The sequence below is a fragment of the Phoca vitulina genome, unplaced genomic scaffold (assembly GCF_004348235.1).
Source record: "Phoca vitulina isolate PV1807 unplaced genomic scaffold, GSC_HSeal_1.0 scaffold12, whole genome shotgun sequence".
NCBI lineage: Eukaryota > Metazoa > Chordata > Mammalia > Carnivora > Phocidae > Phoca > Phoca vitulina.
The window spans coordinates 5,522,089-5,549,897 of record NW_022589715.1 but is presented as its reverse complement, the minus strand read 5'-3'; the positions used below and the strand labels follow the sequence as shown (position 1 = coordinate 5,549,897).

At 45.5% G+C, this 27,809-nt stretch overlaps 1 protein-coding gene across 2 annotated transcripts in view; it reads right to left on the bottom strand.

Annotated features, from left to right (window-relative positions):
• GALM (galactose mutarotase) overlaps positions 1 to 27,809 on the bottom strand; it is a 50,954-nt gene that overhangs the window by 16,895 nt on the left and 6,250 nt on the right. For both annotated transcript variants that reach the window (XM_032410328.1, XM_032410329.1), the window contains exons 2-4: positions 23,414 to 23,568; positions 19,111 to 19,317; positions 14,000 to 14,081 (exon numbers count right to left, since the gene is read on the bottom strand). In XM_032410328.1, coding sequence (XP_032266219.1) covers positions 14,000 to 14,081; positions 19,111 to 19,317; positions 23,414 to 23,568 — 444 coding nt within the window. The remainder of the gene's footprint in view (positions 1 to 13,999; positions 14,082 to 19,110; positions 19,318 to 23,413; positions 23,569 to 27,809) is intronic.

The window sequence follows — 27,809 nt, the reverse complement described above, 5'->3', positions numbered from 1 at the left end:
AGGCCACCACAGATTCCTGGTCTCCATTCTCACCTGGAACCCTCTGACAAACATTTGACTTGCCCTCCATCAGCTCCTCTGCCCTGAAAAAACCTCTTCCTTGACCCTGCATCTGCACCTCATGGAGGCACCCTGTCTTCTTCCTTTCCCGGGTTTCCGAAAGCATATTCAACACCCGTGGTTCCCGCTGCTCAGTGGGGAGCTTACAGATGTACAGTCGCTGGCCCCACACGAAGGCAAATGACCCAGAGTCTCCGAGCTGGGGCCTGAGATTCTGTCTTCAAGAAAGTTGCCTTGGTTGGCAACTCCTCATTGGCCTACGCTCCCCGACTCTCCCTCCTCACTTTCAGTGGCTCCTCCAGCTGTCAGAGCCTGGCGTCTCCCTCACCACTCTGTGAAATGAGGTCAGCAGGGACAGCCACGACAGCCCGCACTCTCTCCCCAGGCCTCCGCAGGGAGAGTACCCTCCGGAGTACTGGTGCTGTTGGTCACTCCTAGACTTCCGGTCACCTTTTCTCTTTCTTTGCCTTCTACCTCTGACCATCTCCCCTGGCGCCTTTTGTGTAAGCTTTTCTTGCACCTTAAATATCGGTGGTGCTTTCACGAAAGTATCTCACTCTCCTTGCTCCTAGATCCTCACAGACACTAAGAAACTTCTGGTAGCTCAGGGGCATCTTGAGAAAGCCTCCTTCTACCCTTGTCTCCCTTAGCCCCATGGACATTACCTCTTCTCCTGTTCTTTTTTTTTTTTTTTTATAGATTTTTATTTATTTATTTGACAGAGAGAGACATAGCGAGAGAGGGAACACAAGCAGGGGGAGTGGGAGAGGGAGAAGCAGGCTCCCCGCTGAGCAGGGAGCCCGATGTGGGACTCAATCCCAGGACCCTGGGATCATGACCTGAGCCGAAGGCAGTCGCTTAACCAACTGAGCCACCCAGGCGCCCCCTCTTCTCCTGTTCTGACCACAGTAGATTCTTCACTCCCTGTGAGCTTCTCAAGGGCACAGATAGTGTTCAATCATCTTTCCATGGCCTGCGCCTCAGGAAGCAGGTAGCAATTAGCAGGCGCTCCATAAAGGTTCGTCAACTGAATATAAGTCTGCTCTGAGTACTTGTGTGAATCAGCCTCAGGCCCATAGTGCAAAGCCCGCAGTTACCTCTCAGCTCCTTCAGAATGGGGTGACCTTGAAGGAATGAGCTAGAGCCAGCCCCTGTCTAGACCCGGGGTGGGGAGGGTGGGTGTTAAACACCGGCTCTCCAAGGGTGGCAGTCAGAGCTCTAGCAAAAAACACCTCTTCTGGCAGATGCACTTGTTGTTCGTCTGAAATTTTCACAGGAGTTACATAATGCCTGGCCAAGTGCTAATTTCTGAGCTTTCCTCCTGCCAAATTCCCACCACACCGGCTCACGTTTGCCAGTCTTGTAGCAGTGATGTGTTTTCTCGCAGGGAACACAAGTACTGCTTTGGACGTTATTCTAGAGCCTCATAAAACTGTTCTTGGGGCCCTTTTATAGAGAAGGATTCAGTAACGCACCCGGTTGGAGAGTAGTATTGCTACCAGGAGAGGTCCTTAGAGTTCTTGTCATGAACTTCCTCGAACTGTCTAGGAGGGACCTGTCCTAGCAGAAACAGCTCCAGGTAACTAACATCCCATAAGTACCAGTATCATGAGTTTCACTTTTTTAGTGTTACTCGAATCCTTTCTTTAATAACACTAGCCTTATTTCTTTAAGCACAGGACATGTGCTATATGCATGCCTGTGTGTTCTCCACGGTGATGGAGAATGGAAAAAGAAGAAACTTCGGGCGTAGGCCCACAGCTAGAGGTGCTTGTCTCGAGAGCTGCAGAGCTGAAGGTGACAACCAGGACACCATGCTCTGGCTTCCTGCCCACAGTGAGGCCCCGCGTGCCTGCCTGCTCCTGTACGCCACAGACTGATGGCCAGACCTGGAGTCTTGACTGCACCAAGGGCTGGTGGATACAGAAAGGCAATCGCATTCATCGGATCAAGCAGAAACAGAGAAGCTGGCCATCCAACCCTCACTCCTGGCAGTTCTTGCTCCTCCAGATGGAACCTTGGAGAAGTTCCTTTCCTTCTGGGAGTGCCATCTTCCTCCTCTCACTAGTCTTCTAGCTCCCTCCAGAAAATCAACTGGTGATGAAGTAGCAAAAAAATTGTAAAGCCACCCTGAAGATTACCAAAAGGAAAACACACTATTGCTCATCTCCAAAACAATGGCTATCTTATATATAATAATACATAGTAGGATAACCATAAACTATCATTACCTTGAGAAAGGACAACCCTCCCCCCCACACACACACACAAAAGACAAACCCTCTGTGGACCAAGATGATGAGATCAGCTCATACAGGGCTTTACACAGAATTTTGGGGGCCCGTGAAGCCCCTGAAGATCTCTCATCATCTTCCCAGACATACATGTATGGATCCTGGTTATGAATATCTGGGTTAGAGGCTCCATGGAGTCTATGAATCAGGGTTAGAAACTGACTGGATTTCAGAGTTCAACTGATATAACGCCCATCTGATGAGAGTTAGCAGATTAGCTTATGAGGCCCAGCGAGTTTTCCTGGCTGACTCGAGCGCACAGCCGGCGGGTAGTAAAAGGGAGCCCGGTGTCCAGGCTTTCTGAATCCCGGTTATCCTGCCCTGTTGTGTTCATATGCTCTGTTGAAAACAGATGTCAAGAAGGGAGAAGACTGGAGAGAGACTGAGTGTAGGGAAAGGAGGGAGTACCTGTTCCTAGAACATACAGCCTGGCTCTTACCGGGTTTCATTTTTGTGTTTAGCACAGTTTTCTAGCTTTAAGCCAAAGAGACCAAGCCTAAAGCTCCCTCCAACTCCCTACTTTAGACCTGTAACTAAATCCTGCTAGATCATCTCAGGCCGACTTGTGGAAGGGAAGATAAGAAAGGTGAGCTCTGGGCACAGGGTGAGCTCTAAACAGTTCCTGTCCTTACACAAACCCTTAAACACCAAAGAATCTATTGTTTGCAGGAAGTGGGGAAAAGACTTCTAAGGAGAAAGCATAGCCTTGAAGAGTAGGGGTTTTATGCAACAGAGAAGGGGGAGCTGGGTGGTCCCTGTGGGTGGCAGGTGTGTGGGATATGAGTGAGGCACGCCGGGAGATGGGTCTGAGGCAGCTGGTGTGTGGCCTGGGAGCCACCTAAAAGGTTTTTAAGCTTAGGGTATCAAAGCAAGATTTGCATTTTAGATAGATAACTTTAGTAACCAGATGGAGGCTAGATCTAAAGAGATTTTTTTTTTCCCCAGTTAGAGAGCTATTTTCCAGATTCATTTGTTCATCCACTGATCCCAATTTGTGAAACTCATAATATAAGCCAGGCAGTGATCTAGACAAGAAAAGACAGCCTAACCAGGATAGTGACGATGGAAATAGAACAATATAATCAATAATACACACTGAAGAGACAGATTCGAGAAATACTTAGGAGTTCAAAATCAGCACGACTGGATGATTAACAATACTGGGGGGAGGGGAGACTCGAAAGAGGAAGTATACTGATGGATGGTTGAAACTAATATTATGTCCAGAGGACTTTTAGGGCAGCGAATACTCTGTGTGCTATCATTATGATGGATACGTGTCATTCTACATTTGTCCAAGAGTGAACCCTAATGTAAACTATGAACTTTGGGTGATGATGATATGTCAATGTAGGTTCATCAAGTTGTAACAAATGCTCCACTCTGGTGGGGGATGTTGAAAAGGGGGGGTTTGTGCATATGTGGGGGCATGGGTATATGGGAAATCTCGGTACCTTCTGCTCAATTTTGCTGTGAACCTAAAAATTCTCTAAAAAAAAAAAATACAGTCTTAGTTTAAAAAATCGGCAGCACCTGATGACTAACAATACGGGGCGGGGGGAGTGGGATGCAAAGAAAGAGGATGCATACTGGTGTAGGTTTGAAACTAGTACTATGTCCAACATTTTAGAATCATATAAAGTCTAAAGGAATTTTTTTTTTTTAAGATTTTATTTATTTGACAGAGAGATAGCACAAGTAGGCAGAGGGAGAGGGAGAAGCAGGCTCTCCGCTGAGCAGGGAGCCGGACATGGGGCTCGATCCCAGGACCCCAGGATCATGACCTAAGTCGAAGGCAGCCGCTCAACTGACTGAGCCACCCAGGCGCCCCAGTCTAAAGGAATTTTCTGTAAGAAGCTCCAGAATGATTAAAACATGTAGATCAAAACAGTCTTCATTTGCACCATCTTTGAACCGGGAGACTACTTTGGAATTTGTTATTTCTCCAGGGCAGAGACTTAGACTTGCCCTAGGGAAGTAATTATAAAATTGACTGAATTGTAGGTTGAACCCAGAGAGGGTGAAATAAAATACAAAGGTTTTTGCTGGGCCTTTCTCCACAGCCTCATGGTAAGCCTTTCGTACCAGAATTCTAATCTTGTCAAAATGGGGTTGCTTTCATGTAATTTTAGAAGGCGCTTTCAAAAACCGAGAGCAGCAAGAACAGCAAGTGAACACAGATGGGCTGGGGGACAGAGTGGGTTGTGTAGATTTCTATAAAAATAAAAGGTACCTTTTCTTAAGGAAAAGAATAAGAGAATTTTACTAATGTTACTGTAAGAGGCAAAAACCTAGTCAAAGCATTCATTTTTTGCTTTCTTAATTCCTCATCTACGACTGTAAGTAAAGAACAGCAACATTAAAAGAAAAGAAAAAAAAAACCTGTGTGCTGCAAACGCCTATAAAGACACGTGCTTGGTTCTGCACAATGTTGTGTACGTGATAATATCTTGCTGGGCAGGTTGCCCACACGGCCTCCAAGTCTCACAGTTCTATAAAGCGAAAAGGGGACGTATAATGTTTACAACCCTGGGAATGAATTAATCCCCGGGGAAACCGAAGGCCAGAATTTTCTCACCTGCTCACACTTAGCTGGCTTCGTACCTGAGCAGAGCTCTAGGAACCGATTTCCTCTTGTTGCCCCAGGACAGGACAACTAGACTCGGGTCCCGAAGCTACATGCCCAACATGGCTGCACAGAGATCTGGCACTGGAATGTTCTCTGTCTGTGGACACCGACTCTACACGGGTCCTTCCTGATAACGAGCTTCTGGGAGTTGCCCTTTTGGGAAACTACAGGGACAGCCCCGACAACAACAAATATAAACGTACACTCAAGACGATCTGAAGATGCCCCAGTAACAGAGTATGAGCCCATCCTAAGTAGTGGCAGATGCTTTATGGGCTGCATTTTTTTTTTTTTTTAAAGTAGGGAAGGACAACTGCTCAGAAGCAAAGCTAAACTAACTGCTGACATGCAAACCCAGCCGGACAGCTTGGCTGCAGACGCTGCTCTCGGTCTTCGTGAACCAAGCGTGCAGCCCTGCAGAAGCCTTCCGACGGTGCCGCCGGGCTGCAGGGGACACGTGTGAGCGAGGACCCCGTGACCCAACACCCCCACCAGCTCCAAAGTGCCCAGGATTACATCCAGAGCAGTGGCTTCAGAAGCCAGGTGATGGATTCTAGTCTTCTTCTTCTTTTTTTTTTTCCCCCAGAAAAAAAAAAGCAAAGACGCTGGAGTCTTGCAGCCTAACACACAAAGGATATTGTTTGCCTGCATTTGCCTGGAAGCCTCCAGGAATGACAAAATGGCAGAAATTTCCAGTGGGAAAGCGGGGGTGGGGGTGATTTGATTTGAATGGGCCCCTTTGAAGGCTTCTGCTACCCCCACACTTGCTGAGGATTTTCCACTGAGCTTTGGGAAAAGGATAGCTTATTTTTTTTTTTATTATTTTTTAAAGATTTTATTTATTTGACAGAGAGAGACACAGTGAGAGAGGGAACACAAGCAGGGGGAGTGGGAGAGGGAGAAGCAGGCTTCCCGTGGAGCAGGGAGCCCGATGCGGGGCTCGATCCCAGGACCCTGGGATCATGACCGGAGCCGAAGGCAGACGCTTAACGACTGAGACACCCAGACGCCCCAAGGATAGCTTTTTAATAGGAGTGCACAGAAAGGGGGAGAACGAAGAAGCCACGTAATGCAGGCTGTTGTCTTCTGTGTCTTACTGACCGAGAGGGCTGAAGACATTTTCTGTGCTCCCCAGATTGCCAACAGGAAGAAAGCCAGGAGCAAAACAGGGGCCTGAGGCCGCCAGAGGTCTGAGGGTGCTGCCTGGGTGAGAGGTCTAAAGGGGGGCTATGAGTTTAAGACAAGGGGATTTCATGATATGTGCTTTCTTTGGCTCCCTCAAACACTATGCCAAGGCAACCCTTTCCTTTCTGTGTGATGAGGCCCAATCGGTGAGCCTGCAAGAGGCAAAATGGAGGCCAAGGCTCTGCCCCTCCCCCCCAACACACACGGGGAGGGGGAAGGTCCCTTTTTACCGACTACCTCGGCCACAGTATCACAGCTACTGTACAATAAGAGGTGCTACTTTCTTGTGATAGTGGGCTTTCCCTTCACCTGAAAAATTATTTACCGATTATCTATGACCAAGGTGAAAAACGCCTGCAAAGTTTAGATCTGCATCAGCATTTCCCTCAGAAATAGTTTCTATGAAGGGCAAACAAAAAGAAGGAGTTGAAACACAAACATAAGTAAAAATTAATAGTCACAAAAGGCAGGAGCCTGGGACTATTAAACATCTTTGTATCACAGAAAGACACGAGCTTCGAAGCAAGCCTAGGGGGCCTTGGCAGAAAGTCAAGAGAAGGCTGGCTCAATGAAGCTACAGAAATTGCCATTTGTCAGATGAAGCATTTGGGACAAAATGGCACAGAATTCAAAGAATGATCTGATAAAAGTCCTCATGTTTATACAGTGTTGCTCCGAGCTTCCTCCAAATCCACCACAAATTCTCCCGCAGAGCTACCCTTTCAGACATGTTTCGCGGCTGTCTCTTCTTGGGATACTGGGTGCAGGTGGAGTTCTCGGTTTCTTCTTTTGTACAATGATGATAAGAGAGACTTTTCTCTCTGGGAGCTCCAAGTAAAAATAATGAGGATTTTTATGACCCTAAAATAAGAAATCTAAAAAAACCCAAAGACACAAGGATTTGGGGTGGAAAGCAGAGGATGGGGGACGGTGCCTAAAATATTTGATGGTAGAGTAGAAGGCACTCACACACAAGGAGACCAGCGTGGCCTGCCAACCTCTGCAGGGCTCCCTGCGACCAGGCAGCAGCCCCAGGGAAAGCCAGGGAGAGCCAAAGGGTCTAGAATGAACTCACTGCCCAGCACCCTGCTGGTTAAATGAGGCATCTCATTGTAAGTCAATCTCCCAGATGACCGAAAGCTACCCAGGTACACGGTGAAGCTTTTCTTCTATTATGCCAGTGAACTTCCTACCCTCTTCAACAGAGATGACCCGTGGAAGACGGTAGATCTGCAACAATAGCCTGCTCATGACAGGAGCTGGTAGATGAGAAGACCGAGAACAAGCAGGACAAGGGATGCATCACCAAACAAGGTACGACATTGCAACAGCGCAATGACCTCCGAGGTTACTGAGGGGCGCGGAGAATAATTCTGAGCTTTAAACTGGACTGTTCTGGAGTTGTTCCTTTTCCACATTCCCTTCCTGGCCAGTCTAACACGGCCAGGCACTTCCACTCATGCTCTTTACTCTCAGGCAAGCTTCTTAACGCTCCATCTTTGTCTTTCTTTTTTCCTCCCCTTTCCAATATAACTTGTTTTCTGCTTTCTTTGCAGAAAAGTCAAAATAAAGGGAGGAAAAGAGAGAAGCTATAAGGCTACTTCTATAAAAGGTAGAAAAGAAATGAGAACTGACAACTGTTGAGGGTAGCTTTTTTTTTTTTTCCTGGCTTAGTTCCCAGGTCATGACCACATGGTGATCTTGTCTATCTATATCATCAAGAAATGACTTTTCTTTCCTCTCCCACCCCACCCCATCCCAGAACCCTTCTCAACATCTAACCACACGGTAGGGTCTGCAGAGTACAGGTGTAGTGAAGAGCTGAGTTTGAATACCAGTCTCCCTAGGTTTGAATCCCAGCTTCCCACCACTTGTTAACTGGGTGATCCCCAGTAAGTTACTGACACTTCTCAGATTCCAGGTTCTTGATCTGTTAAATAAGAATCGTTATAGGAGGGACGCCTGGGTGGCTCAGTCGGTTAAGCTTCTGCCTTCGGCTCAGGTCATGATCCCAGGGTCCTGGGATCGAGTCCCACATCGGGCTCCTTGCTCAGCGGGGAGCCTGCTTCTCCCTCTGCCTGCCTCTGTCTCTCTCTCTCTGATGAATAAATAAAATCTTAAAAAAAAAAAAAAAAGAATCGTTATAGGATTCTGGTATGGATTACCATTTATAAAGTCCTCTCTGAAATATTAACTATTATTATCATAAACCTTCACCTCACCTCACAAATAAACAGTATCTTCCTTTTTCTCAATTCAGCACAACCACAATCTCTAATATTGCATACCAATCCCCAGAACTCTTAACCGAGTGTGACTGGTCTAACGGGTTTCTTGTACGTCTCAAGGAAGTGGCCTTGTGGTTCAGTCCACTTCTGGCTCAATGTCCGGAAGTTTAAGACTGGACTCAGGTACACCTGTAAGTCTGCCCTGTGTAGATCAGCCTTGAACTCTAGGCCAGCCTAGGGCCATCCAGGGCCATCCAGGGCCATCCAGGATTGCAGCCATACGAGAGCCTGGTGCGGATCTGACATGGTCCCCGCCAACCCCTCTGCGCCCGTTGGTTTTCTGCCACTGAGAGCACGCCCCGGATCCTTCAGAAGTGCAGCACCTTCCTGGGCATAGTCCTGCTGTTCCTGTACTCCCTTTCCTTGTTCATCTCTATCCAGAACACCTTTCTCCTCGTTGCCTGGCAAATCTCCACCTGCCCTTGCAGGTTTTATTTAACTCACATCTCCTCCATCTGGGAGCCCCCAGGCTGCGCTTTTCCTCTGAAGCAAGTCTCTGAGTTCTATCTATCCTGACATTTTCCAGGTTAATGGATAATATTCTGGCTGACTCCTTCACTAGACTGTCGATTCCTGGTGAGCCCAGCAGCAGAGGGGAGGCATTTCCAAATGACCAAATGACTTTGGACTGGTCTCAGAGTTAAGCCACACACTCATGGGCTTTGGGTCAGGGTTAAGAATCCGATGAAATCTGGGCTCCCAGAGATTTGTTCTTGGCTGAAAGAGGGTCAGACATGTGAATTCTTCCATCAGGGCAGGGCAGAGTGGAAGTGACCGCCCATTTCTGGAGGCAGTTCCGAAGGAAACATACAATTCATTTGTTTCTTACACATTTCTGACAAAGGGGAGGAAGAAACAACCCTATAATTTCAGTTGAAGTGTCACTGGGCAAACAGACATAACTTCTGTAGGACTGGCTAATGTATGGATAGGTAAAAGAGACTTACGGATTTTTGTATGTGCTCTGAAGTTGTTGCAACTTATTTGCTTTCATGACAGAGTTCTAATGGATTTGAAGGGTGGCAGAAAAATAGCAGTAAGATGTTATAATAAGAGCCTTGTAGAATCATGGAATGTAAGCACTTCAAGTGATCTTTCAGACCAATTACTGGTTCACAATCATGAGTCCATGATAACATTTTTACTGGTCTACAGAAAACAGAGATGTATTTGGATAATCTATCACATTTCTTTAAAAAGCAAGATGAATTCAATTTAAAGGGGTGTTCTTTATTCTGAGATTAAAATTTCCCCACTTTTGTGCTATTAAAATATTTTCTTTTATAAAAAGATGGTGATTATAAATGGCAGCTTGGGTTTTAAAAAAAATAAATGTAGTCTATTTCTTCCTTTTTTTTTCCCCCCCAATAGGCTCCACGCCCAACATGGGATTTGAACTCAGGATCTCAAGATTGAGAGTCACATGCTCTACTGACTAAACCAGCCAGGCACCACTAGTCTCTTTATTTCTGTCCCCCATTATTACCCTGGTTAGTTTAAATTATTTTTTTAAATTGAAATATATATACATACATTCCCATTAGTTTTAATAGCCCTATATTTATGATCGCTTTCTAACTTGGCAAAATGAAAAGTTGGGCAACCCCATGTAAGTCTCTCAAATTATTTTTTAAAGAAAATTTACAGGTCCATAATATTGGATTGAGTTCAACATCCCTCCCATTTGCAGAAAAGGAAATGAGGGCGTAGGGAAGTGAAATGTTAAAGCATTACACATACACTGAAGGTTGCCTAGCGAGTTAACGGCAGAGCCCAGACCGAAACCAGGGCTCTTTTTTTTTTTTTTAAAGATTTTTATTTGTTTATTTGTCAGAGAGAGAGAGAAGCACAAGCAGGGGGAGCAGCAGAGGGAGAGGGAGAAGCAGGCTCCTCACTGAGCAAGGAGCCCGATGTGGGACTCGATCCCAGGACTCTGGGATCATGACCTGAGCCGAAGCAGACGCTTAACGACTGAGCCACCCAGGCGTCCCCAAAACCAGGGCTCTTGCCTCCCAGGGTCCAGAGCCCTTACAGCCCTGTTCAAAATTAGTACAAAGTATAGAATTTGATCCTAAAACCATTCACAGTGCAGACCTGAGCTGACCGTGAGTTTTCTGCATCCCATTAGACTACATGCTGAGCTCTACGGTGCTTTGCCACAATTCTCTCTTACCATCATGACAAATAATCTTTACACGGCATGAATTACGCATTTTTGTGATTTTCATCTGATCAAAATGCAACAGGACAACATAAGATTTTATAAATATACACAAATAAATATGCACTAATTTCATCACCTCCACCTAAAAGCTACTGAATTCATTTTCTTCCTTTTCAGTCACAAACCAGCAGCTGCCACCATTTTCCCTTTGGAGTTCACAATACAGAGTTCTAATGCAATCCTGCGGCATCTAGGACAGGATGGGCTGGTTTACTCATCCTCACGCTGAGTCACGCAAATATCAGAAGATGACACATGTTACCAAGAAAAATGTAAAAGCCTTTAAACCCAGCCCTGGAGCAAGGAAAACTGCGATGCACAAATTTTTAATCCATTTATCTTGATTTCTCGTTATTATTCTAATGAGCTCTGTAGTCCCTATATTTCTGGGTTTCGAATTCCTGCTGTTCACGGGAGTTGCTGCTTAGCACGCAGGCTCACATTCTTACCATTTTCCTCATACAAATTTTGAACTAGTGGCCATAAACACAACCCCATTATTTTAAAGACACCCAAATAAAACAAAAGCCCTTACCTACAAAGTAAGGCAGGTGTCCAGGAAAATTAAAATATCTTACTTGGAGCTCTGGGCTTTTTAAAATTTTTTTTAAAAAATTTGAAATAATTTTAGACATGAGAGAGGTTACAAAAATAGTACCTCTCTGGGGGTGCCTGGCTGGCTCAGTCAGTACGGCACGCGACTCCTGATCTCACGATTTTGAGTCTGAGCCCCACGCTGAGGGTAGAGATTTCTTAAAAATAAAATCTTAAAAAAAAAAAAAGTACATCTCTGTATACCTGTCCTTTCCCCAATGTTAACATCATAGATAACCGTGGTACAATGATCACAACTAAGAAATTAACACTGGTTCAATACTATTAACTACACGCTTCACTAGAATTTCACCAGTGTTCCCACTAAGGTCCTCTTTCTGGCTCAGGATCCAGTCCAGGATCTCCCATTGCATTTAGTTGTCCTTGTCTCCTTAGTCTCTTCTGTGACCATTCTTCAGTCTTGCTTCAAGGCCAGCATGACCTTGACACTCCTGAAGAGTACTGCTTAATTATTTTGTAGACTGTCCCTCAGCTGGGTTCACGTGATGCCTTCTCCTGAATGGAATGAGGTTAGGCATTTCTGACAGAATATGACACAGATGATGTGCTCTTCCAGGACATCATATGAGGAGGGTACAATACGTCTTACTAGTGGTGACGTAAAACTTGATTATTTGATTGTGATGACGCCCTTGGCTTCAGAGTGCTCATATTCTGTCATTCTAAGCTCTTTACTAGCAGAGGAGACAAGCAAAGAAGTAGTAGCACCCTTCCAGGGGTTGGGAACAGGGGGAAAGGCCTTCCTGACCTTCCACGAGTAGGTGCCAACGGATGGGCTGATGGAAGGCTGGAGCTCTGAACAGATGCCTGAGAGAGTGGAACACAAGACAGCAGTGCTCTGACAAAGGGGCTCCGACCTGGCACCTCTAAGTTGCTGTCACACAGGCAGGAGATCTTGGCCAGCCAAGCAAGGGGCAGCAGGCAGCAGCCCTTCTTCCCAGGGGAAGCGGAGCTCATGCAAAAGTGTTTGTGTGGTTCTGGATTTCTGCTCTTTTTTCCCTTCATCCTCTGCTTTTGTTTACTTTTTCTGTGGCTAAGCCTTCTACACTTACCTCAGCTCTGATTTTTTTTTTTAAAGATTTTATTTATTTATTTGACAGAGAGAGACACAGCGGAAGAAGGAACACAAGCAGGGGAAGTGGGGGAGGGAGAAGCAGGCTTCCCGCCGAGCAGGGAGCCCGATGCGGGGCTCGATCCCAGGACCCTGGGATCATGACCTGAGCCGAAGGCAGACGCTTAACGACTGAGCCACCCAGGCGCCCCCTCAGCTCTGATTTTAATGAAACCTAAATAAGAATATTTATCTACTGCTTTGGGGTAATTACCTCAAGTGAATTTCTATAAGCTGCCACAAATAACAGCACCCCTGCGAGCCACCTTGCTGTCATCCATCTGTCCCCTGGAGGCAGATGGCAGTGCACCTGCAATCTAGTACAAATCTACACCACTTAACCCTGGAAACAACACAGAAACCAAGTTTGTTTGTTTGTTTCTTTCTTTCTTGTTTTTAATTGAGATATAATCCACATACCACAAAATTCACCCTTTTAAAGTACACAGTTCAGTAGTGTTTAGTATATTTACAGATGTTTAGTATATTTACAGGATATTACCATCACCACTATCTAATTCCAGAATCTTTTCATCACCCCCTACCAAAAAAATCTTGTACCAATTGTCACTCTCCATTCCCTTTGTCCCCAGCCCCTGGCAACCTCCTAATCCACTTTCTATCTCTACGGAGCTATGGATTTGCCTATTTGAACTAAGGTAGTTTTTTTGGTTTTTTTGTTTTTGTTTTTTTTAAAGATTTTATTTATTTGGCAGAGAGAGAGCGAGAGCAGGAACACAAGCAGGGGGAGTGGGAGAGGGAGAAGCAGGTCTCCCGCGGAGCAGGGAGCCCGATGCGGGGCTCGATCCCAGGACCCTGGGATCATGACCTGAGCCGAAGGCAGATGCTTAACGACTGAGCCACCCAGGCGCCCCTGAACTAAGGTAGTTTTGATCACATATAATAACCAAGATGATCTCAATCCAGTTAACCTAGGAGGCGCACCACACACACACACACACACACACACACACACACACACACACACACACACACACACACACACACACACACACACACACACACACACACACACACACACACACACACACACACACACACACACACACACCCATAAGGCTTGAGTTTGGTAACACCTCACCTTCCCTTTTGCTACTGTGGACTCTCCATGCTACCCCACCCCCCCAACTGTGTCTCAGAGGTGACACGTGCATTGTCCTCCCCAGGGTCCAACCTTTCCTCCTCCATCTAAAACCAAGTTGCACTGGGGAGGTAATGCTTAGGCAAATTTAGCTCCGCTGAGGTGCTAAGAAGTACCTGATTTACATTTTAGCAGAGAACTCTTGCCGTCTACGGCTCAGCTAGGATGGCCGTCTGACCCAGTTTGTTTAGAACTGCCCAGTTGCCCAAGCTTAATTATTAATAGCATCCCCTTTCCCTCTCAAAAGTGTCCTGGCTTGGGTGTTTAATTATATGGTCACCCAACCTTAACCCACATAAATGACTAATCACGGTAATTATAGGCAATTTGGCGGGCCAACAGAGAAAATAAATTTAGGTAAATGAGGTTTCAGTACTCTCCCAATCACACCCCAGCTCTGCATTCCCGTAAAAACGTTGAAGTTCACCAACCTGTAGGAATCAGGGTTTCATCCACAGGCAAAAAGGCATCAGCTTCTATTGTGACTTCATGGTCGTATATGTTTGGGGAACCCTGGGACAGAAAGGTAGAGAAAGAAAAGAAGATCTAATGCTTAGTCTTATTTTGTATTTTTGCTTTTTTTTTTTTTAAGATTTATTTATTTGAGAGAGAGAGAGCACGTGAGCTGGGAGGTGGGGTGGGGGGAGGGACCGAGGAAGAGGGAGAGAGAATCCCAAGCAGATTCCACGCTCAGCGCTCAGTGCTCAGCGAGGAGCCCCACGCAGGGCTTGATCCCACGACCCTGAGATCATGACCTGAGTGGAAATCAAGAGTTGGACACTTAACCGCCTGAGCGACCGAGGCGCCCCAGGTATTTTTGCTTTTTAACTTCTCTGCAGAAATGTTTTCAGGCATTGACAAACACTTTAGAAATCCCATTTGACCTATGGCGACGATTAATATGTTCATTTAAGTGTAGGTAGATAGGTCCTCAACATAGCAACTGATATATTTGGAAGAAGTTTTTGAGGGTGACCCCAGCATGCATCTTCTTGTCTAAGTGGAATTACGAGTGTGAAAAGTCAGAGAGACATCAGTGGTTTGAAAGACTTTTCGACTTTGGCTTATTAACAGAGGGGTTTCTCCCACTCTCCCCACATGCTAGGAAACAGAAGAGCAGGAGTTGTTGACCTGGAACACACAAGTGCTGGATGGCCAACACCTTGCCTCCAGGCTTGGAGGTGGGGTACCTGTCCCCCTTCTCTGGCCCAGCTCCCACCCAGAGGACCCACTCTGTACCACAGGACAGAAGCCCGGCAGTCAGAAGTAGAGTTCCTACATTTGGGAGCTCGCTCATCTCTTCCATTAAAGATGCAGCCTGCCTTCCTGGGGGGGGGGGGGGGAGTCAAAGGCGGGTCAGTAGCCAGAAGGCCCGGGGTCTAGTTCCGGCTCTCGTCGAGTGGCCCCAGGGAAATCACTTAGCCTAGAATCTCTTGTCCTTCAGGGTAAAACAGGCCAATGATGCTCCTTTTCTACCTTTTCCAGGGTGTTTGTGAAGGATGGTTAATAAAGCTATGTTGTGCTGCTTGCAAATTGGCAGGGACACATACAGGTTTCTGATAAAAAGGATTATATTTGAATACTGTATTTTCAAGCTTCACAGCAGAAGTCGTGGAAGGGGAACCGGGAGAGGGCTTCTGCTTGGTGAATGCTCAAAACTAAGCTCAACTAGTGCTTCTCAACTGGGGATGATCTTGCCGTAGGGCAAAATTTGGCAATGTTCTGGAGACATTTTTGATTGTCATGACTGGAGGTGGTAATGCTACTGGCATCTGGTGGGAAGAGGCCAGGAATTCTGCCCAACGCCCTATAATGCACAGCCCTGCAACAAAGAAATTGTCTGACCCAACATGTCAATGTGCTCGGGTTGAGAAACTCCGAGCTAAGCTAAACTGAAAGCTAAGCTGGGTTCTTGAGAAGCAAGCAGAGGGAGGCAGAGCCCTGTGGGTTAACCGAAACAGATCCTCTAGTCAGAAAGACTTAGGCCCACACAATCAAATGGAGTCGTCCTGAGGAGAAATGCCAGGATTTTAGAGACCATGAGAATCTATGTCTAAACAGGCCAGAAATTGCTTTAATTACACTCCGAGGAGGCTCTGTTCCTCAAGAACTGCCCTGGTCTTGTGCCCTCCCGGTGGGTACACATGGGCAGGGGTAGGAGGGGACTGGAGGCAAGGCCAGGGCAGAGGCCTCTCCTCTGCTCCCATAGTCTCTACCTTAGTCACTCGTTTGGTCCCTGTTCTGACCTGAGAAGGTAGGTCCAAAATGGGAGGGGTCTGCACCACCACCTACAGCAGCTCTAGACTAGAAGGGGTCTCTCCTGGCGGACTCCCCCTACTCCCATCCCCTCATGCCTCAGGGGTCCTGCCAGCACCGAAGAGGCCTCTGGGCCTGAGGGGAGCAGAGATGAGGGAAGAGAACTGGGGACTATTTCCCTGGCTCTATCCACTCGATGCTCAGCCGAAGGTTGAGTAGTATTCCATTGTATGAATATTTGGTAGACTGTTGCTTGTTTCCAGTATTTTTACTATTATGAATAAAGCTGCTTAGGAATTTCCTTTTTTCTGTTTGTTTTGTAGCACCAGGGCAGGAAGAAAATGATTCAATCACACACCAAATAAACTGATGAGTCTGAGAGGTTAAGAAGAAGCCTGGGTTGGGGGAGACGGAAAGGAACATTTATGAGAGAGCCACTCCCTTAATGCATCGGGTCACCAAGCGGCACCTATGTTCCTTTATGAAAGGGAAGCAGGCTTCATTTTACCATTCTTCTGACCTGGAATAATTCAATGATCCACTCTGGTGGAATATTCCTGCTGGATTCATTTCCTTTCTAGGCCGATGAAAACCTGGCAAGGAAGGCTGATCCACCAACAGCTCTTGAGGCCCATCTCTGGGTTCACTGTTGGTTTTGGTTAGCTTTGCTCAGCTGCTACTAGTTCGGAACATTAAGCATTTATAAAGCCCTTTGTGGCCTGCCCGGGGCTTTACAGACCTCTCCGTGTGTTGCCACTAGGACGGCCTTCATTCAGCTCTCCTCACCTTGAGCAGGGTAGCACCGACACTCGAGTACTACCCCAAGCCACCGCACCTCCCTTCCTGGCACCCTCGTTTGCCCCTGGCAGAGCGCTGACTTGAGTTGTCCTGTGCTAGGGTCATATGCCCGGGGTAAAGGACGCCCTCCCTAATCCCACCGGGTGGTCCAATTCCCTTGCTGGTACTCGGTTAGGCAGGGCATGGGACACACTTCTGGCCCATGAACTGTGAGGCAAAGGCTGCTGGAGAGCCTCTGGGAAAAGTTTTGTTTAGTCTTAAAAATGGAACATTAGAGATATGAAAAAAAGGAATAGGTTCTTTTTTGCCTCTGGGTGTGACTACACGAAGACGTGATTCCTGGAGCTGCGGGTCACAACCATCTTGTGGCCAGGAGACAATGAGCCCGAAGACAGGAGCCAAAACACTGAAGAGGCAGAATGGGAAGATGGAAGAACCCGGGTCTTTGCTGACATACCTCTCCAGTCAGGCTGGAACCCCACTATTGCCTTTCATCTCAAATTCCCCCCAGGCTGCTTCATTGCCCAGTTCGGGGTTAGATAAGGAAGGAACGAGGACAACAAACAAAGCCCAAACAACCTGCAACCCATATACCTTTTCCATTCTTTGAAAAACACAGTTCTCTCCTCCCCCCAGGCCATCAACACTCAATCTTAGAAGTGATGAATCAAAATTTGGCCCCAGGTAGAACAAACATATTGCTTATTAAATTTAAAAAAGAAATAAACAAGCAACAAGAAAATACATAAGATGAGCTGACCACTTTAAATGATCAAGTTTTGAGTTATTTACCTGGGGAGGGTTTAAGACACATAATAATGCTTTCCTGGGTAGGGTAAGAGATGTTCGGAAAATGCAGAGGCCCCTGGACCCCAGGCCTGGTGAGTGACCACCCACTCTCATCAAAGGGCCCCAAAGGGCTAATGGCCGTCTCCCATCCTCAACCCTGAAGCTAGTGGCTGTGGATTGCAGTTGCACTCACTAAGACAGTATACAGAAGGGGGTTAACGTTGACTACCCCTGTGGGTGGGTCTGTGATCTGCGAGGGTCCCCCTGCCTGGTAAATGGACAGAGCCATAGTGACCTTGCATTCCCATTTTGTCTCCTTGATTGGAATACATCAGAAGATACTTACATATTTAATGTATCATTTCCATTTCTGAATCTATTTCTTTAGATTATAAAATAGGATGTCCTAAGTATACAAAAATGTAGAAAATAGTAAAAAATCACCATGATCTACTCCCTATAAAAAACCACCAATTGTTTCTTTCTGTCAAGTTTCTTTCTGAACTTATTAGAAAAGGAGGGTCTTTATGCACATTATTGCAGAGCCTCTTATGGCTGGGTATGTTTGTTTGGGTTTTGGTTTTTGGTTTGTCTTTAAGATTTTTTTTTTTAAAGATTTTATTTATTTGACACAGAGAGAGAGAGAGCACAGCAGGGGGAGCGGCAGACAGAGGGAGAGGGGGAGGGAGAAGCAGGCTCCCTGCTGAGCAAGGAGCTCGATCCCAGGACCCCCCGGGGTCAGGACTGGAGCTGAAGGCAGACGCTTAACCGACTGAGCCACCCAGGTGCCCCAGTCTTTAAGATCTTAAGGAGGATGGTGGAAGTTTCTGAGGATAAGCAATAGGCAAGTTTAGAATTCTTTCTTTATTTTTAAGGGGAGAACTTTGGAAATTACATAAGAACCAATTAATTTGTGCTATTTGGAAAGATCCTAGGAAAAAAAAGCAGCACATCGTCAGCAGACTCCTAAAAGAGTGTAAAAATGCAAGATATTACTAGTTGGCTGTGAACATCATCGTGTGGTAGGAAATCATGCCAAAGCGATTCAAGTATAGTAGACAATGATGAGCTTTTTAGATGAAGAGGAAGTAATAGATAGAGTCTACAGAGTTTAGCTAAACTTTCTACTCTGCCTCATGTAACAGCCTCCTCAACAACCTCAAATATTACCATTAGGAGGGAATAAGGTAGTGTAGAGGGGATTACTGAGGGGTGGGGAGTCTCTCTATAGCACTCTTACGGTGGGCTACATGCTGGAGGCACACAAATGTTGGCAGCATGTCTAAAGGGGCTGAGCCAAGCCCATTTTTAAAATTCCAAGGATGGAAAGTGCCTTAACTGGAAACTTTTAGGGGTAGGAGTGGAATGAGGAAGCTAATGTAAGCTCATGTTACAGTGAGATGAAAGGGAGTTCTTGAAATAGCTGGTTCCTTGTCTGAACATGTGGGAAAGAGATAATTCTCTGGGTAATACAATGTACTCATTCTATCTTTCTCTGTAACTTCCATTTATTGAGCACCTACTATGAGTCTTTGCTAGCCATTTTTCCTCAACGCCAGGGTTGACCCCATTGCAAGAGTAATTCCGTGCTGGGTTGGTCTCTCCAGCCACTCCCCAGGTCACACAAAGCACATGGCAGGAGAGAAGAGGCAGGTTACCCTTTATGGTACAGCAGCAGAGCAGAGGAAAGTCCACTTACCTGGCCTGCCAGGTTGAAATAAGAATGGTTGGTCAGATTGACCGGTGTGGTCCGGCTGGCCTGGGCTCGATAGTTGATCATAAGCTCCCCACCATCCAGCGTGTATGTCACCCAGACTTTCAACTCTCCAGGGTAACCTTCCTCACCATCTGGACTGACTCTTGAGAACTGGACACCATTTGACAGCATCCGAGGGGTCCAGAGGACCTAGAAAAGTGTTTTCAAAGCTGTTAAGTCATTGCAATCTCGAGCTAAATGCCACGTTTCAATATTTAAAGCTAGCTAATTCTAGGAAGAGAAATGGTTATATGATCTTCAAGATGTTTGAATAATAGCTTGGATTTTAATTGTTCTAAAATTTTGTTTTATACAAAAAAGTAGATCTTGAGAGAAAATTTTTTACTTTCTCTTTTCCTACTCATATTCCCCATACTCTTTCTCTTTAAACTTATATGTATGTGTCTACAGTGTTTTCTTCTTCCCCTTCTTCAAAACTTTTTTTTTTTATCTTGATGCCCCATTCTGATAAATGTCATATAGCAAAATCTGCTAATGGTATTTAAAAAATGACCGTAATAAATGAGCCCCTCTTTCCCAGGGAAGTACTATTTATGAATATTTATAAAAAATGCTCCAAGATTCTCTATATTCCCTGGGCAGAGTTCCAAACAAGTAAGAAGGCACTTGTTCTATTAGGAAGAAGTTCTGCCCACATGTCAGGAGTCCTGATTTGGGGGCCAGGTTTGTTCCTAGCTCAGTGTATGATGTCGGGCATCAGTCCCTGGCATAAAGGGGTTGAAAAATGATCTTGAAGTTTTCTTCTTATTCTAGAAAATATGGTTCTAAGGGTGGCAAGAAAAATATGAAGAAAAGTTTTCTAGAATTTTTTGCTTTTGGCAATAGGAATTTTTGATTCACACACAGTGGTTCCTCTCACCTTTGCCCTAGAGTCCTCAAGATTACCCTTACGAGGGAGGGACAACCAGGATTTCCTGAGTGCCCATGATGAGCCAAGACACTTTGCTAAGAACTTCACAGAAACTCTCTATCTGTCTCAGAGCTGACTCAATGTAGCCACCACTATCTTCATTTAATGATGAGAGAGCTGGGCTCAGAAAAAACACACTGTTTTTCCTAACTTCTTCCAGCTGAGAAGACAGTGGTCTGATCCTGAGCTGTTTTCCTTATTCCATGCGATCAGAGGACATACTGTCCAGAGAGTCCAGTCCCTCTGGGGAGTCCTGGGGGTCACTATCAAGAGGTCTTTGCTGACAGGAGATGTCCATTTGTTCAGTGCTTACCAGCCACTGACCTGGTGCTTTACATAAATCATTTCATAAGGTAAGGATTTGGTTGAACCAAATGAAATGACCATCTTTGTAGGTCAAAACAGTTGAACACTGGCAATTTCAAATCGCTCCAACTAATACTATGACCCCATTTTACAGATGAGCAAATTGAGTTCCGTGGTGCTTCCTTGCCTACTTCCACCTCCCATATTCCAGGGGGATTGAGTAGAACCTTTTCATACTTCATGCTCATTGTTTAAAACTTTTTTTAAAGATTTATTTATTTATTATATATATATATATAGAGAGAGAGCGAGAGAGAGAGAGAGAGAGAGCATGTGTGCACACATGCGCATGTGCACGAGCAGGGGGAGGAGCAGAGGAAGAGGGAGAGAGTCTTAAGCAGACTCCAGGCTGAGCATGGAGCCCGCTGCGGGGCCATGCCCATTGTTTAAAGGGGTAAAAAAATCTTGTTTAAAGTCATACATGTCATTAGTGACAGAACTAGGATTCAAACTCAGGCCTGGCAGTCTACACCATCCACATCTTCATTTCAATGAATGTTTTGTTTGAATCTCCTTTTGTCAACAGAAGAGTTGAGGCCAAACACTGTCATTCCAAATAGACTTGAAAGATAATAATTTCTGTGGGTCACAGGAATGGCCTTTGAGCCCGGGCTCTGCCCACCTGCTCCTAGCATGGCCTGGATCTCTGTCACTGATGTTGAGAGATCCCACATTTACCAGGAAGGGGAGCCCAGCAGGAGCGGAGGTCTCTGCATTTACCTACGGTGAAAGCAGCTGGTATCCGAAACAAATTTACTGACCTTAGTAAAAAATTAATTTTACACCCTAGTTATCTCCTAGAAATGTTGAACTTTCAAGACACTTAAAATATAAAAGCCGGTTATATGCATGATTAAAAAAAGAAAAAAGAATCCCCCAAATGGAAAATTTTGGGAATAAAATATTTGAAATAAAATGTTCTTGAATTGCTACCTAGTCCTTGTCCTTCAGAGAAAGAACACAGTGGAAAGTTTTTTGTGTAAACCAATATTATCAGATTAAGTGTAATTTTGTGGAACACACAATTTCTATTCATGGGAGAATATCCCTGACCCTGCACTTTCCGAATTTCCTGAAAAATTTCCGCGTTTGCATCTTTAGGCCTACTTATATGCCATTTCTAATCCTGTTAGGTTATTCAAATTTCATCTTTTAAAAAAATGTGTTGATATAAATAGAACAAGACGTATCTACAAACCAGCTATTTGTTCAGTAATTGTTGAGATGAAATACAACTGGAAACGAAGTTCATCTGAGACTGCTCATGTCACTGTGTGCAAGCTTACGGTTCAAAAGCTTTCAATATCTCCAGGATAACATTCCAAGTCTTTCCCCCACCCTTTCTGGGCTTCTGCACAGCCATTTTTTCCAGTACCTACTTACTAAACGAAATGCTATTCTTTCTTCAAGGGTGGTTCCAATCCTCCCTCCCGAGTTGCTATGAATCTGTCCACACCCGGTTTCTATAGCACACTGCTGGCATCTATATGAGGGGGCTGGTTGCCTAGAACAGCTATTTATCGAAGGGTCTGGCTCCCTCGCCATAGGGGAGTCTCAGGAATCCCTGCCACATTATGCTGCCCGGTTCACAGAAGGAACTCAGGAGGCACAGTGCACTGAAGGATGTGTTTACTCACTATTGGGCTGTGTTTTTACAGGGCACACATGTGAAGCAACACCACAGAAAACCCCACAGTGGAACAGAGGGAAGAGGACCAAGCCAGAACAGGTGCTGTTCTGAGGCTCTTCTGAAAATCCCTGTCAGAACAGAGCTGGGCCTAACTTCCCCTGGCTGGGCTTTGCCCATGGCCCTGCCATATTCCGGAGACCCTCTGCCCTAGTGCTGCTAGGACCGAGGCTACCCCTTGCCTTCACGCCTTCCTGGTGTGAGGAGTCCAATCATGGAGGAAGAGGGACGAGATGGGGCAGTGCGGTTCTAGGCCACAGACAGGAAGTTGGTGAGACAGGGGCAAGAGAGTGACCAACTTCCTTCAACAGGACAGGAGGCAGAAAGAGGCAGAAAGGAAGAAATAGTGATCTTTAACTGCCATACACATGCCAGTATTTTCTGGCTCTTCTATAGGAAATAAACTGGCGGGGGGGGGGGGGGGGGCTATAATTTAAAGAAGAGTTAGCTACCAAAATTATCTCCCTGAAATTAGACTAGTAAGAGAGTCGCAGGGGGCTAACCCTCAGGACTCCCACACAGCTAGGAAGCACGCCAGGCATTTCTACTTCAGGGAGAAGCTGTCTGATCAGTTTGCGGTCCTAACCTTGTTTTTCCAGGGAGTCACTTGGGGAATGGGAGTTTTAATGTGGAAAGAGGTAACTGGGGGAGGATCTGAAGTAATTTTGAGGCATGAGGCACTTCCGTGGAAGGCTACGCCTGGATGTGGCACCACACTGTGGTGGGGAGGGGGCTTAGCGGCAGTTTCAGGGGTGTGTGTTGGACCGGGGGCGCCTACACCAGTGGTTATGGTGTAGAAATGAGGGCTGTGGGCCGGGCCGCCCAACCTAGGAGTTATATGGCCTTTCAGACCCTCAGGTTTCTCATCTGGTGATAACGCAGGGCTCTCATAAGCATGAGAGAGAAGACGTGCAAAGGCCTCGTACAGTAAGTGGCAGGTACCAGTTTTAAGCCACTTTTCCATTGCGCCCAAGGTCCACTGGACTTCCTGATCCCGACACAGGGAGAAAGTCATTCCCCGTCTTTCCCTTTCACTCAGGGCTCCCCTGCCTGTTACAGTCCGAAGAGCTCCAGAAGGATGGGTCCTGGAACAGGGCCAGCGCATCTGCTCCCCCCGAGTCCCTGGATCAGCCTCTTTCCTCTATCACCTCCCCACGCATTTGCTGCAGGGCCGAGGATTGAGCCTGGCGAAGAGATGGTACGTTTGAAGGTTCTCTGTGAAGTACGCCAGGTGAGGACCCTGTCCAGTGCCCCTGACCCACCTTGTCAAACCCTCTGACTCCTCCGTGCAGACTGTTGGGCCCATTGTTGATGGCCAGCTTATACTCCTTCCCGTCCAACGTGAATGTTCCTTTGGCAATTCGGTTGGCCGCCCTGCCAACCACGGCTCCAAAGTAGGGCTGCTTTTGGAGGTAGCCTGCAGGACGCGAGATGGAATGTTTTTTTAAAACTTCAAACCGAAGCTGAGGCTCACAGCGCTGCCCACCACTTTCTTCTGAGAGCAGCTGAAAGTAGGAACAACTTGGGCATATTCTTTTTTTTTTTTTTTTAAGATTTTATTTATTTATTTGACAGAGAGAGACACAGCGAGAGAGGGAACACAAGCAGGGGGAGGGGGAGAGGGAGAAGCAGGCTTCCCGCGGAGCAGGGAGCCTGACGCGGGGCTCGATCCCAGGACCCTGGGATCATGACCCGAACTGAAGGCAGATGCTTAACGACTGAGCCACCCAGGTGCCCCCAACTTGGGCATATTCAACTCCTCAGGGGAGCACAGGAAAATGGTGTTCTTTACACACGACGCTTTCCCTTTCCAAAAGTAATGTGTGTTCTTTATAAACATTGTGAAAGAACTTCATAAAGCACAAAGAAGAAATTTATTTTTTATAAAGATTTATTTATTTGAGCTGGGGAGAGGAAGGAGAGGGAGAGAGAATCTTAACGAGACTCTGCACTGAGCACAGAGCCCCACTTGGGGCTGGATCTCACGACCCATGAGATCATGACCGAGCCAAAACCAAGAGTCGGACGTGCAACCGACTGAGCCACCCAGGTGCCCCAGGATATTTAAATCATCCTAATCTCATCACCAGAGAGAACTACTGTTAATATTCTTATGTATAGCCTCCTGCCTTTTAGTACATGCAGACATGTGCTTTTCTTCTTCTTTTTATAAAGAAGTGGAGTCTTAATTTACATGCTGCTTTGTAATCTGCTCTTTTCTAGGCCAATCAATTTCCTTAACTAAACATTTCCTTAACATATATTTGTGTTGTCTCAAGAATTCTTCTTCTTTCTCTTTTTATTTTTTTTAGAATAATACAATTATTTCATGAAACTATCCTTTAAAGAGCATGAAAAAATATATAGATAGAGTAGACTTGTCAGAGGAAATATAGGACACCCAGTTGAATCTGAATTTCAGATAAACAATAAATAATTTTTTAGTATAAGTACAACCATATTATTGTTATGCATGAGACATACTTAACACTTAAAAACCATTTGTTGGGGTGCCTGGCTGGCTCAGTCAGAAGAGCATGTGACTCTTGACCTTGGGGTCGTGAGTTCAAGCCCCAGGTTGGGTGTAGAGATTACTTAAATAAATGAAAAAACTTTTTAAAGAAGTTTAAAAAAACGTGGGTGCCTGGGTGACTCAGTCGGTTAAGCGTCTGCCTTCGGCTCAGGTCGTGATCCCAGAGTCCTGGGATTGAGCCCCACGTCAGGCTCCCCGCTCGGTGGAGAGCCTGCTTCTCCCTCTTCCTCTCCCTGCCGCTCTGCCTACTTGTGCTCTCTCTATCTCTCTGTCAAATAAATAAATAAAATCTTAAAAAAAATAAATAAATAAAAAGTTTAAAAAAAACAAAAAAACTCCATTTGTTATTTATCTGAAATTCAAATTTAATCAGGTGTCCTGTATTTTCATTTGCTAAATCTGGCAACCTTAATAAAGAGTAAAACGTGAAAGGGGCTCCTGGTGGCTCAGTTGGTTAAGTGTCTGATTCTTGATTTTGGCTCAGGTCATGATCATGATCTCGGGGTTGTGAGATCGAGCCCCACGTCAGGCTCCATGCCCAGTGAGGAGTCTGCTTGAGATTCTCTCTCTCCCTTTGCCCCTTACCTGCCCCCCACCTGCTCTCTCTCTCAAATAAATAAATAAATCTTAAAAAAAAAAAAAAACATGAAAGTCCCTCTTTTATGCCTCAACTCTTCTTCTTCCCAGTGACAACCAATGCTAACAGTTTGGCATATACACTTCCAGTTTTTTTGTTTTTTAATTAACTATAGAGAAGCACATACAATTACACAAATGCAATATTTATATAAAGAGAATCGCACTATGCACATTGGTTTGCAAGTTCTCATTTATCAAATGCCTTAAGATCTGTCCATGTGACTACATATCCATCCACCATATTCTTTTTTTTTTTTTTAAGATTTTGTTTATCTATTTGACAGAGAGAGATAGCAAGAGAGAGAGAGCACAAGCAGGGGAAGCAGCAGGCAGAGGGAGGGAGAAGCAGGCTTCCCGCTGAGCAAGGAGCCCAATGCCGGGCTCAATCCCAGGACCCCGGGATCATGACCTGAGCTGAAGGCAGACACTAACTGGACTGAGTCACCCAAGCGCCCTACCATGCTACATGGCATACTGATGAGCAAATTGTTGTGCGGCTTTTTAGGGGCTATAAAAAGCAATGTGCTTGTGCCCTTTTACTTACAAGTCTGTGCACAGGAATGTTACATAGATCTTTCCTTCTCTTTAAGTTCCTCTACCATATGATTACAATGGTAGAGACTAAGGTTTGAAGGTAGTTTGTTTTTTGCATTATCACTAGCATCACTGTCTACTCTGTTTTTCACTCAGATGCCCTTGGAATTCCATCCCCCTTTCCTGTGGTACTCTGTATCCATCCCGTCTATGTGGATGAGAAGAATATACAATTCTCAGGGAAATCCAAACCAAAACCACAATGAGAAACCACCTCACACCAATCAGAATGACTAAAATTAACAAGTCAGGAAATGACAGATGTTGGCAGGGATGCGGAGAAAGGGGAACCCCCCTACACTGTTGGTGGGAATGCAAGCTGGTGCAGCCACTCTGGAAAACAGTATGGAGGTTCCTCAAAAAGTTGAACATAGAGCTACCCTATGACCCAGCAATTGCCCTATTGGGTATTTACCCCAAAGATACAAATGTAATGATCTGAAGGGGTATGTGCACCCCAATGTTTATAGCAGCAATGTCCACAATAGCCAAAACATGGAAACAGGCAAGATGTCCATTGACAGATGGGTAAAGAAGATGTGATATATATATATATGTGTGTGTGTATATATATATATATATATATATATATATATATATATAATGGAATACTACCCAGCCATCAAAAAAGGTGAAATCTTGCTATTTGCAACAATGTGGATGGAACCGAGGGTATTATGCTAAGCAAAATAAGTCAGTCAGAGAAAGACAATTATCATATGATCTCACTGATATGAGGAATTTAAGAAACAAAACAGAAGATCATAGGGAAGAGAGGAAAAAATAAAACAAGACAAAAATCAGAGAGGGAGACAAACCATAAGAGACTCTTAATCATAGGAAACAAACTGAGGGTTGCTGGAGGGGAGGGAAGTTGGGGGGATGGGGTAACTGGGTGATAGACATTAAGGAGGGCATGTGATGTAATGAGCAGTGGGTATTATATAAGACTGATGAATCACTGACCTGTACCTCCGAAACCAATAATACATTATATGTTAATTAATTGAACTTAAATAAAAAAAGAAGAGAATGCAATTCAAGCATATGAATTTTTACCATGGCTGGAGGGGTTCTCAGGATACAGACCTTGAACCATTAGGCCAGTTACAGATCATAGGTTCCCATTACTCAACCAGTTGGGCACAAGTGAAACATTAACCATCCTCTTCCAGGTCTCTCCTGATTCACTCCCCGGCTGACCTGCAGGTCCTCAGAGTCCTGCCCATGGACTATCATAATAGCTAACACCAAGTTCTTCCTAAGGCTCGGCTACTTTCTAAGTGCTCTATTTAACTCATTTCATCTTCAGGATAGTTCTACGAGCTAGACAGTATTACTACCCTCCTTCTATAGATGTGGAAACTGAGGACAGAAAGGCTAAGTAACTTGCCCCCAAACACAACTAGTTATCAGAAGAACCTGGATTTGAACAGTCTGGCTCCTAAGGACTTATTCTGAAGCATCACATTATTTGAAAACAAGGCTTTCTGGTGAATTGATCTTACTACCATCCCTTCGCATCGGCCAGACTGACCTCTCCATCAGCTCCCACCTCCCTCCCCACCCTCCTCTCTTTCTGAAGCTGCAGCTTTAAAACTCCTTACACTGGGTAACCAAAAGGAGTTCCAATGGGCCAGGAAAACTTCTCTTGGTTTTGCTTCATCTGCTTTTGTTTTTTTAGTAGACTTTATTTTTTAAAGATTTTATTTATTTATTTGTGAGAGAGAGAGAGCACAAGCAGGGGGAGAGGCAGAGGGAGAGGCAGGCTCCCTGCTGAGCAAGGAGCCCAATTCAGGACTTGATCCCAGGACCCTGGGATCATGATCTGAGCTGAAGGCAGACACTTAACCGACTGAGCCACTCAGGCATCCTAGACTTTATTTTTCAGA